Source organism: Ursus arctos, unplaced genomic scaffold (genome assembly GCF_023065955.2).
Source record: "Ursus arctos isolate Adak ecotype North America unplaced genomic scaffold, UrsArc2.0 scaffold_25, whole genome shotgun sequence".
Taxonomy (NCBI): Eukaryota; Metazoa; Chordata; class Mammalia; order Carnivora; family Ursidae; genus Ursus; species Ursus arctos.
In genome coordinates, this window is record NW_026622930.1 from 23990253 (window position 1) to 24003075 (window position 12823).

At 40.6% G+C, this 12823-nt stretch overlaps 1 protein-coding gene across 1 annotated transcript in view; it reads left to right on the forward strand.

Annotated features, from left to right (window-relative positions):
* NOXRED1 (NADP dependent oxidoreductase domain containing 1) overlaps nt 1-12823 on the forward strand; it is a 15929-nt gene continuing 3106 nt past the window's right edge. Inside the window, exons 1-5 of the mRNA XM_026519425.4 lie at nt 1-1335; nt 2980-3176; nt 6182-6362; nt 6988-7139; nt 7981-8203. Coding sequence (XP_026375210.2) covers nt 1181-1335; nt 2980-3176; nt 6182-6362; nt 6988-7139; nt 7981-8203 — 908 coding nt within the window. The 5' untranslated portion in view covers nt 1-1180. The remainder of the gene's footprint in view (nt 1336-2979; nt 3177-6181; nt 6363-6987; nt 7140-7980; nt 8204-12823) is intronic.

Consider the following 12823-nt stretch of genomic DNA (forward strand, 5'->3'; position numbering starts at 1 on the left):
TACCTTTTGTGTGTGTGTACGTGGTGAGCACATTTAGGATCTACTCTTAGCAAATTCTAGGCATATAGTATAATTAACTATAGTCACTACGGTGTACATTAGATCCCCAGAACTTCGTCATCTTATTCATTGGGATCTTGAATACAAAAAGAAGGAGTTTGAAAAATAACTCCTTGAGCCGTGCTGAGATCTGTATGATATTACAGTCTGGGTAAAAACTAGAAGCCTAAAACCTTCTGTTAGGAAAAGGAGGATCCCATACTTCCCTGTTTCTAGTGCTCCTAGAATTAGTGGAAAGAGGTACCTGAGTGGCTCAGTCAGTTGAGTGTCCAACTCTTGATTTCAGCTCAGGTCATGATCTCAGGGTCGTGAGATCCTGCACTCAGCAGGGAGTCTGCTTGAGACTCTCCCCCTCTCCCTCTGATCCTACCCCGTCAAATAAATGGATAAATCCTTGGGAGAAAAAAAAAAAAAACTAGTGGAAAGAATTCCTGTCCTCACAAGGCAGGTGTGAAAACCTCTGTGTGGGGCTGGCCCCTTTAAGGCACAGAGACTGAAGCAATCTGGTAGCTAAGGAGTCATAATGACAACTTTCTTGGGTAATTCTCCCTGGAAATATAGTTCTTACTCTCCAGGACCAGAAATACTGAGGAGTGGTGCCACCTTCTCCTCACTTTGGTTGGTGAAAGATATATGTAAATGGGCTTATATATCTCTGGCTTCATTTTCTAAAATCCAGATGTCCTTGCCCTAGGCAGGAGACCATGTTATTTAGTTTGGGCTCTTTCCTATCCTTTGGGGAACACAGAGTTTAGTGAAAAAAATTCCCCTGAAGTGTGGTGTACATGGCCAGTTCTATTTCTAGAGGCTAGGAGGGAATGGAAGGGAGAAGGTCCTGGCCCACGAGCATCTGCAAAACCCACGGCTAATGTAAATGCATCTGTCGAAAAGAGTGCATGTAGCCTACGTGGAGGAACATTACTTTGGATTTTTGTTCAGGTTTTTTGTGAATCCTCCAGGACTCGCACTGCAAGTACAAAATGTGGGAGGAGAGAGGTGCTGAAGCCCACCATCACGAGAGCCTGTGACTTGGGCACACACCCTCCTGCATAGACTCCCTCGTCTTCCAAGACAGGGAGCCAAACTGCTATCTGTCACTGCAGGAGATGGTGGCTTGGAAATGGACATGCTGGGGGACCTTGAGTCCCTGCAGTTTGAGTATGGGATTCAAGAGGAAGATCGCAGCTGGCTGTATTTGCAGGGCCGTTCTCGAGGGCTGATGATCAAGGCCTGTGCCCATGCAACCTTCTTCTGCAAGCTACTCTGTAATTTGAGGTAAGCTAGGTCTCCAAGGTCAGGCAGATGGAGAAGAATATCCCTGTGGAGAATCCAAATGACTTAACTTTCTATATTGGAGGATACCTTTGGCAGGGGGAGTGTCTTCCTAACTTTTCCAACCCATAGTCAATCACTCCTGGTCCGAAGACACTGGGAAATGCATACCAGAGTCTCGGCTGTGGTTACATACCAAAGCATAGCTTGTGGTGGTTTCCTTTTGGTGGGTGGATTGATTAAATGATCATTCATTCACCCATTCATTCACTTACTGGGACCACAGCTACCAATGACTAGCTATCCTGTGGCTGTTGGCCGAAAATGAGGTTGGTTCTTCCTTTCAGGGCTAAGCTAATAGTGGAATTCTCCCTAACAGGAAAGCCACCTGAAACTTTGGGGGTCCTTTTGGTCAAGGGATTTTCATGAAACCCAGGGATACTGATTTGCAAAGAAGCTCAGTCTAGTCCTGACCTCTGGTGTCTTTGTACAACATGGCTTCGGACATTTAAACAGAAAGTATACCTAAGCCCAGACTCCTGAATTCTATAAGCTACTCCTGGAACATTGGTAGCGCCCCCCGCCCCAACTACTTTTTTCTGAAATTAGATCAACTCCTGGATGGTGGGACCAGATCTGAATTGAACATGTTACAGATAATAGCAGATACACAAAGAGGCAGGCTGCTTAATGAGTCTGCTGATTGGTTGACTGATACGAATACATAAACCTGGTTGCATCGCAGATGAGTGGTGAGAGACCAAAATGTGAATTTTCTGGGAAGCATTTTATATTTGGCACAGAGAATACGCTTAAATAGAATGCCTTAAATAGAAAGTGGCTTGTGATGTTTATATGGAAACTCCAGAGCTTAAGACTAATTTTAATAGAAATAGAGAACAAATAGAAGATTGTCATATAACAACAGTAAACAATGCCTTATGTATTCAGACATCAGACTTTGTTCACCTTAGGCCAAGGAAACATATCCAGAACCAACAGTAAGTGAGCCTCTGGAAAGAGTGACCTCAAACCTTTGATCCTCAATTTCTCAGCTTTGTTTTCCCCTATATACCACTTACTTTTATATAAAAAATCATATGCTTGAAAAAAGCTGTTACCTGGTTACCCAGATGTATGCAAAACTAAAATAGTAAACCAGAAAGAGTAGGTGTATGGTAGGAGGGGGCTATGCTTCTCATGGCAATGAAAACTGACAGCTGTCTGCTCAGGAAGCAATGAAGGAGCTGGCCCCCAGTGTTCCAGGATGCTGCAGAAACAGTTGGCTGTTCACAAGGATCGTTCTGAGTCAAACAGTTAAATATTCAGACCTTGTGTTTATGAAGGCAGGGAAATGCATGGTACATGTAACAACAGCAAAGTATGTTCACTTAAAAATGTTTTAAACAAGTTTTGGTCCCTGAAGGGGTGTGCTTTACTTTGTGGAAAATTCACTCAGGGGGAACATTTCTTTCCCCAGTAATGCTGGATAAGTAGCACCTATTTGGAATGCCTTATCTCTGGACTACTGAAGGTGCCACCAGGCTGCCACATGAGGAAGTTAAAGCAGAGAACATCGGAGGGTGACAGTTAAGAGCTCCAGGGTGTACGTGTATTTACTTATGTGTCTGTGTGTTCATTCTCCAGGGAATCATTCCATGAGAAGCAAACTTCCAGCCGTCTCTTGACTGGATTGCTTACTGGCATTCGTGATGATGATGAGTTAAAGGTGGGCATCATTGGAGGTGGCCACCTTGGGAAGCAGCTGGCTCGTGTACTGCTTCAGCTTGTCCCCATCCCTGCTGAGAACCTGAGGATATCCACTCGGAGGCCAGAGGCCCTGGGTGAGGAGCAGCGTGTGGCAGAGAGGGACTCGGGTATTGATGAGGCCGTTTTGAAAGGGTCCCTTGAAAAAGGAATCCCTGCACGCAGCATTCTGAGTTGTCTGCTTGCTAGCCCTGAAAAAAGAAAGGTGTGTGTGTGTGTGTGTGTGTGTGTGTGTGTGTTTAAAGATTTATTTATTTATTTATTTATTTTATTTATTTATTAGAGAGATCATGTGTGTGCGAGTGGGGGGAGGGGCAGAGGGCGAGGCGGTAGAGAGAGAATCTCAAGCAGACTTCCTACCGAGCATGGAGCCTGAAGCAGGGCTCAGTCTCATAATCCTGAGATCATGACCTGAGCCAGAATCAAGAGTCAGACACTCAACCGACTGAGCCATCCAGGCGCCCCAAGTGTGTGGTTTTTTAAAAAGATTTTACTTTTTAAGTAATCTCTGCACCCAATGTGAGGCTCAAACCCACAACCCTGAGATCCAGAGTTGCAAGCTCCACCGACTGAACCAGTCAGGCGCCCACAGAAATATGGTATTTAACGTTCGTTAGAACAACTTTCTTATGCTCCTGTTTCTCTTCAGATCAAATAAAACTTTATCTTTTTACTAAAAAAAGAGAAAAAGGAAAAAGGAAAACTTTCTTCTCCATGTAAATGTTTGCTATTCATCTCTCCTCCCTGTGCCCTTGGCGGTAAGATAGCTTTCTGGGTCTTTGATACAGAGAAGCTTTCCAAAGAGAGTTCAAATCTTCTAACTGGACCAGTTAGACTCTGGTGAGTATTAACGAGTTCCAAATATTTGACCTTGTGTTTTTAAAAATAGCAATTAGTGGGGCGCCTGGGTGACTCAGTCAGTTGAGCACCAAGTCTTGGTTTTGGCTCAGGTCATGATCTTGGGGTTGTGGGATGGAGCCTCGTGTCAGGCTCTGCACTGGGCATTGAGTCTACTTGAGATTCTCTCTCCCTTTCCCTCTGCGCCTCCCCTGCTCATGCTCTCTAATTAACTTATTGAAATCTTTAAAAAAATAAATAACAATTACTAAGTTAAAAAAATGTTTTATAATGATTCCACTTCCTAGTCTATGGTGATAGAAATCAGAACGGTGGTGGCTGCTGGGGAGACTGACTGGGGGGTGGGAAGGGAACTTTCTAAGGAGATGAAAGCGTTTTATATCTTGAGAGAGGTATGAGTTACATGGGTGTATGCATTTGTCAAAAATGATCAGACTAGATACTTCAGATCTATACATTGCCCTGTATATAAATTATACTCTAATAATAAAAATGTAAAATAATAGTATGCATATTATAGAAAATTACCTCTATAAGGAAGTAAATAATAACTATCTGTGATATCTTACCAGGGTTATCATTTCCTTCCTGTATTTTTCTGATTATATCAAATTTGATCAATAATTGGTACTGTGACAAAGTTGTCTGTAGTCTGTATTTTTCACTGAGTATCGTGAGCATATTCTATTATTTAACATTCTTCAAAATCATGATTTTAGGGTTACCTAGTCTGACTCTCAACCAACTGAGCTACCCAGGTGCCCCTTAATCACCGTTTTAATAGGCTTTTTAAATTTTTCTTATTTTAATATATTCTTCATTGATCACTAGAAGAACTGAATATGTTTTATAGCTTTATTACTATTTCATTTTTTTGAGTTCTTTTTGTCCAGTTTTTCTGTTGGAATGCCTAAATTTTTCTTATTAATTTGCAAACATTCTTTCTATATTAAACTTAAAAAAAATCTTACCATGTAAGACAAATTTCTCAAATTTTATAGGACTAGTATATATGTTTAAATAAGGTGCATATATTCTTTGGAAAGCACTATATTTATTAATAATAAAATTACAGTTTTAGAACATCCCTGCATGTTGTGTACGGAAGAAAGAATTCAAAATGCTTAGCATCAATTTCGTTTTTCTTTTTCTTTTTAAGATTTTATTTATTTATTTGACAGAAGAGAGCATGAGCTGGGGTGGGGGAGGGAGAGGGAGAAGCAGATTGCCCACCCAGCAGGGACCACCCTAAGGATCATGATCTAAGCCAAAGGCAGATGTTTAACCGACTGAGCCACCCAGCACCCCTCAGCATCAGATTCTATACACTTTTGAGAACAACCTTTGAAAGAAGAATGGATGGGAATGTTTTCTAAACTTCCTCTTTGTCCCGTTCATCTTCCAGGTTTACGAGGGCCCAGATAACATCAGCATCAAATGTATCATGTACTCTTGGTGGTTAAAATAAGAACTCAACTTCTTCAATGTCTGTAACATTCTGTTTTCCAATAACCCTTAAAACACACTACCTTATGTGAGTTTACACTTTTACTTTTGATATTCCTATCGAATAAGTACAAATGATTAACTGCCAGGGACTGAATGCATATACATGAGTCATCACATTTCTCTCAACTTTTAAAACTATCTTATTCACAGTAAGTTGCATATACTTTACTGAAGCTAAGTATATCTTTCCAAACTCCTCCCAGCCTTTGCCCTATATTCTTCCACCTCTTAGCCTTTCCCATCAGCTCAAGCCCCATGATTTCTCAAAACCTCAGTTTCCTCATCTATATTATAGGAATAATACTAATCTCAGAAGGTCCTTGTGAGGATTGACTTCGATAATGTACATAAAGTACTTTGCACACTACCTGGCACGTGATAAACCGTCAGTAAATTAGAGCAAGAAGGCTTCTTCCAGATTTTTTTCTTCCTAAAAAACAGACAAACCTACCTAAAAAATTCTAGCGTTTAGTGTAAAAATAGGATAAGGATGAATTATAATCTCAAGCCCGGCTGCAGTGACACTGGCTGCTTTGATAATGGGGTTAGGGCACAGCCCGTGTCTCTTAGAAGATGTGAGGAGGGGGTCTCTTTGATTTATGTGGAGACAGGACTTGAGAAAGAGTCATAGTGATCTTCTCCCCACAGCTGAGGTTTAGGTCAAACTCCTTTGTATTCTAATCTTTCTTTCTTCCTTTATCCCCCCCCCCCCCAGATGAGTTCCAGAAACTGGGAATCCAGTGTTTTTACCACAACCCTTATTTGGTGGACTGGGCCAATGTGATATTCCTCTGCTGCCTGCCATCTCAGCTGTCTAACATCTGCCTAGAAATTCAAACCCGCCTTGAAAAAGGCTGCATCGTGTACAGCTTCGTAGCTGCCGTCCCAATAGCCAGGTATCCTGTTAGGGTGAACCTGGAGCTGGCAGAACTGCTCCGTCCCCTCATATCTGGCTCCTTACACACACACACACACACACACACACACACACACACACACACACACACACACACACACACACCCCGCCTTGGAGTTGATCATTCCCAGTAATAAGGTGGAAGCTGCTTCACCTGCAACACCCAGCCAGCGTTTCTAATTGTGTCTTCCCCACTTCTCCATAAACAGCCCTTGTGGGTGGACTGTTTTCTTTGATGCGCAAATGTTTAGAACTGCAATGGAGCATTGCTTCCCACCGCTGGAAGCTAACTGGTGTGTTCCCCTTGTGCATCAGTGGGAGGGGAAACCAGCAGTCCACAACATGAAAAGTGATAGACAGCATGTGTCAAATATTATTTTTGCACCCCTGCTGTCTAGCCTAGTGCCTGGCACGAGACAACATTCACTAAATGTCAGGTAGACTGCTGAAGGATCCAACTGATAAGGAGTGCCCTCAGTGCTGCCTCTGAGCGGTGCTGTGCGGGGCAGGAAGTGGTTGGGGTTGGATGCGATCCAACGCAGATTATGGAATGGCTTATGGGAGTCCTGGCTCTGCACCTCCTGTCTTGGGGGCTTTCCTTTTAGGTTGAAACTCCTACTGAACCACACCAATATCTTGCGGCCTCAGTATCATTGTGTTGAAGATTTTGTCAACATCTGGGGGGCCCATAAGGACATCACGGCTGCTCTCCGAGATCCTGTGATTCTTCAGGCTACCTGCCCCTACAGTCCTGCTGGTAATGGCTTGCTTCGTTTTGGGCACTCTTTTGAAAGTTACTTTCCTCTTGGCCTGGTGCTATTTTATAATCCCTGTGTGTGTGTGTGTGTGTGTGTGTGTGTGTGTCTTGGGTGTGTGTGTAGGGGGATACAGGCTGGACACTTTCTGAGCTCTTTAGTTTTTTGTTTTGTTTTGTTTCGTTTTTTTAAAGATTTTATTTATATATTTGACAGAGAGAGTAAGAGAGAGAGCATAAGCGGGGGGAGAAGCAGAGGGAGAAGCAGAGGGAGAAGCAGGCTCCCCACCGAGCAGGGAGCCCAGCAAGAGGCTTGATCCCAGAACCCCAGGATCATGACCTGAGCCAAAGGCAGATGCTCACCCAACTGAGCCACCCAGGCACCCCCAGCTATTTAGGTTTTGAATGGGAACAGTTTTGGTGGCAAAAAGCCAGCCTTCTTTTGGGAAAGCAGAAGTCTGAGCCTTCAGACCTGTTAAGGCTGAACCAGAAACAGCCACACATGAAGAGCCTATTGAAACAGGAGAATGTGATGTCTGGCACTCAGCAGCTTTTCCCTGCTCTAGTCTTGTATTTTTCCCAAGTCTCTTCTCCTCATTGGAAGGATCATTCTAGAGATTTCTAGGATGCTTTTGCCATTAGCAATGTCTACATTAGTCATACCTGTCCTCCTATGGTAGGGTTGACACACAATTTGTTATAAAGGGCACAATTAGGGCTCTTGGCTTACAAAGAGGAGTGTTTGCTTATCTTCAGGTGCATATGACCGACCTATCTTGTCCTACATTCTAGGCAAACCCTTTCGGTGGTGCTAACTGGTATTTCCCTCCCCATTAATGTGTAGGGGGAATAATCCTCAATATCAAGTGGTTGGAAGGAGTGTTGTACGTGGTCCTAAACATCTGCACCGCAAGGGACATGCCTCACTTACAAGTGCTACAGCTTCTGAATGAACTGTTACTCTCTGTGCACGTTGAAGCCTGTGAGAAAGATGGAGCATCTTGCCCCATATTTCAGTTACATGATATTGTCAGCCAAGTCTATAGCAAGAACCTATCTCAGCGAAGGTAAGGCATCAGACAGCTGGCTATTCTAATTTCTCCCACACTGTTTTCTTAGCAGGTGCTTTTTTTTCTCTTTTTTGCCTTTCATGTAGTCTTTAAAATAATACATTCTTGGGGTTTTTAAAAAAATATTTATTTGAGGGAGAAAGAGAGAGAGGGAAGGAGAGAGAGAGAGTGCACGCGCATGAGCAGGGGGGAGGGGCAGAGGGAGAGGGAGAAGCAGACTCCCCGCTGAGCAGGGAGCCCAACACAGGGCTCAATCCCACAACCCCAAGACTACGATCCAAGCTAAAACCAAGAGTCAGACAGCCAACTGACTGAGCCACCCAGGGGCCCCTATTTTGGATATTTTCTTTTTTTTTTTTTTTTTAAGATTTTATTTATTTATTTGAGAGCAAAAGTGAGAGAAGTCACAGAGGAAGAGGGAGAAGCTGACCTGCTGCTGAGTAGAGAGCCCAGTGCAGGGCTCGACCCCAGGACCCTGAGATCATGACTTGAGATGAAGGCAGACGCTTCGGCATTTAACTGACAGAGCCACCGAGAGGCCCCTATTTTGAATATTTTCAAAGATTTTTTAAAAAGTCTCCAAATACTCCTTTTCTATGTAGCATACTGTTGTCATTTCACTATGCAATACCATCTCTTATCCCTTTAAGATTGTAAATGAAAGAATTTTTTTCTTCTGTGAGGAGTCTGTTTCTTTCAGGTTGTTTTCTGATCATTTGTTTTGATCTCTATCACTCATTTGAGCAGCTTTATTCAGTATATGGAGAACTTTGTCTGCTTATATTTAAGATCCCAGTACTAGAAAGTTGCTTGGAAACTCTGCAGTCAAATGTTCTACCCCTGAGCTGACCCCCTTTTGGAAACTCTGTGCTACTGTGGTCTTTATTACAGAGTGATTTGATCAGCTGTTTCCTTGGAAACCTTGAATATTGGTATCTTTAAGTCTTTGGTACCCAACTTGGGGAAAGAAAGCTGTGTAAGAGGAGGGGTGGTCTTATCACTAGATTTTTTCTTCTTTTTTTTACTTTTCCCTCCTCTATTCAACAAATTCTTTCCTTCAACAGTACCTATTGTCTCCCTGTCCAGAGACCCTCTATTTAACCCTTCCAGAGAATACATCTTCTGTTGGGGAGGAGGAGGGACAGTCTTCTGACTATACAGTTGGTAGGGTGCTGTGAGGGTCTCTCTCCCTTTTAAGATTTTCAACCCATCATCCTATTTTTAGTCCCATCTCAGTTCCACTTCCTGATGTACTTCCTGAGTCTTTTGTGGGTTCTATGATGTAAATGGACTGTGTCTTGGTTTTCCCTATTGTTGACTTCAGGTTCAGCTCAGTGTTATCATTTGTCCATATTTTTTCCAGCTTCCAACTTGTTGCTCTTGTGTTCTCTCTCATTCTCATTTTATATTGTTTGTCTATTTTTCTTTTGGATTGTTTGCTTTTATTTATTGTTTTATAAAAGGTTTTTAGTAGGAATATGTTATGTATTTTGGAAATAATTTTCATATTTTTCTTACTTTTTGGTAACTTTTGCTGTTCAAGGATTCTAATTTTTGTAGTCAAAATTGTCAAATTACTTCTTTATGACTTTAGGGTTTCAAGTCATACTTATTAAGAACCTCTTCATCCTAAGATATTCTATCTTTTCTTCTAGTAATTTATTTTTTAAATATTTAAATCTTGGATCAGTTTGGGATTTTTAATATCTTCTATTCATTTTGGAAAGCCAATTGTCCTAACATTATTTATAGAATAGTTGTTTCTTTTCCTACCAGTTTGAAATAAGATTTTCATCATTGGCTAAACTGCAAGATATTTGTGGGTATATTTTTAGACTGTATTCTGAACTGTGGACCTATTTTTCTATTCCCATGTTATGATTAATTACTATAATGTGTATCTATATTTTGGTATCTGGTAGGCCAAGTCCTCTTTAACATTATTTTCCAAAATCTTAATCCTTCTTACACATTTATTCTCTGTGTGCATTTTTTTTTTTTAAAGATTTTATTTATTTATTCGACAGAGATAGAGACAGCCAGCGAGAGAGGGAACACAAGCAGGGGGAGGGAGAGGAAGAAGCAGGCTCATAGCGGAGGAGCCTGATGTGGGGCTCGATCCCATGACGCCGGGATCACGCCCTGAGCCGAAGGCAGACGCTTAACCGCTGTGCCACCCAGGCGCCCCCTCTGTGTGCATTTTTAAAAAATATTTTATTTATTTATGTGAGAGAGAAACAAAGCAGGGGGCGAAGGGCAGAAGGAGAGGGAGAGGGACAAGCAGACTCCCCACTGAGCATGGAACCTGACTTGGGGCTGGATCCCAGGACCTGAAGATCATGACCTGAGCCAAAATCAGACACTTAACCAACTGAATCACCCAGCCGCCCCCTTCATGTGAATTTTTAAAAAATGACCTGAAAAATTAGAAAAATAACAAATGTTTGTGGTAAATAGGGTATCAACTAAAATGTACCAAACAGAAAGTGAAAGTACCTCCCTCAAATCCCATTTTCCAGAGGTAACTACTATTAACATATGCTTTGACAAATGAACTTGAAAAATAGGCTGTTTTTAATGTTAAGTCACTGAGTGGGACGTTTGCTCTTGGCTTCTGGCACTACTTATCAAGTTGAAAATGAAGAAGGAGTGATGGAATATCATCTTTTTGCAACCTTTAATGAAATAATGAATCTAGGCAACATTAGGTGAAAAGTTGACGGGGGAACTTCATAATGAATAGATCAGACTGAATCTGTTAATCAGCCTTAACACTGCAGAAGGAGAGACAATGTGTTTCTGGATAAAAATAGACACAAATGAAAAAAAAAATAGACACAGATGAGATATTCTTATCAAAAAAAGTTAAACCTGAATTTGATCAAGTCTATAGATACAAATTCAAGAGACAGTAAAGTGTTAAATGACCATGAGATATAATCAGCAAAATCCAGAATATGGGAAACTTTAGAGGATAAACAACCCAATTTCTTCAACAAATAAACTGCAAGAGGAAAAAAAAAAGAGGAAGGGGAACTTACAGATTAAAAAAAAAAAAAAGACTTAAAAGTTACATTAACCAGGCGCCTGGTTGGCTCAGTTGGTTAAGCAGCTGCCTTTGGCTCAGGTCATCATGGTCTCGGGGTCCTTGGATCTAGTCCCACATTGGGCTTCCTGCTTAGCAGGGAGTCTGCTTCTCCCTCTGCCTCTCCCCCCGACCCCTCTGCTTGTGCACACATGCTCTCTCTCTCTCAAATAAATAAATAAAATCTTTAAAAAAGAAAAGTCACATTGACCAAAATGTATGTGTAGACTGGGTTTCCTATCTCTCCCTTCCTTTAATTAATGTTGTAAACAACATAAATAGATTTCCTAATATTAAGCTTTCATTGCATTCTTAAACTCTACTTAATAACACGCTTCCAGATCTGTTTTGCTTGTATTTTGTTTAAGACATTTTCATCATACTGAAAAATAAAATTGGTCTGTAGTTTTCAAATTTGGTATCAACACTGTGTTAACCTCATAGAATTAGGAAGCCTTTATTTTCTGGAACAGAACAGAGGAATTTAGAGGTTTCTTGAAGATTTGACAGAACTTTACTGCAGATCTCTCCGGTCCAAATATCTGGCAGGGAAAGTTGCAATTCGACAGTCTTTTCAGTTTTTCCAATTTATGATCTGTTCAGGTTTACTACTTCCTGAGTCAACTTTGGTAATTGGTATTTTTCTAGCAAAAATATTTCATTTTTATCTGGATTTCAAATTTGATGGCCTATAATTGTACTTGTATTTTTAAAATCTCATTAGATTATATCTTATTTTGCATTTCTAAGATTGTATATGTGTTTTAAAATTTTTCTTGGTTAAATTTGCTAACAGCTTGTCTATTTTATTGATCTTTTAAAATAATCAGTTTATAGTTTTATTTATTAATTCTACTGGTCAACTTTTTAATTCAAGTATTTCTACTTTTATCTTTAATAATTAGTTCCTTCCTCTTTTCTTTCGCGTTATTTTGTGGCTTTTTTTCTTAGCTTCTTGAATTGAATATTTATGTCTCATTTAATTTCAATCACATTATTATTATAAAAATAGTAAGAGCTAAGAAGGCTCATCTAGCCTCTTTGGCTATGTGCTATTGGTCTTTAAAATAACGATGACCTTGTTGGGCACAAAGTTCCTGTGTTATTCAAATCCACTATATCCTTGTTACTCAGACGAGCTGGGATCCACGCCATCATCTGGAAATTTGTTTAGAAACAGAGAATCTGGGGCCCCACCCTAGTTATATGGAATCAGAATCTGCATTTTTACAAAATCCCAAGTGATAACCACATTAAAGTTGAAAAAGTGCTGTTCTATATTTTCATCAGATGATTTGTTAGACATGACATATTAGTATTTCTAATTAGTATTTCTAATTAGTATTCCACTCTGTAGTTTCTCACATGCTCTTCATATTTCTGATAATCTTTGTAAAGTTTGAAGCCATATCATCTGATGAATAAAAGTTCATAACATTAATGGCTTCTTGGTGAATTGTACTTTTTTTTCAACACTTGTTTAACGTTTTTTAAAGACTTAATTTTTTTAAAGATTGTATCCATTTATTTTT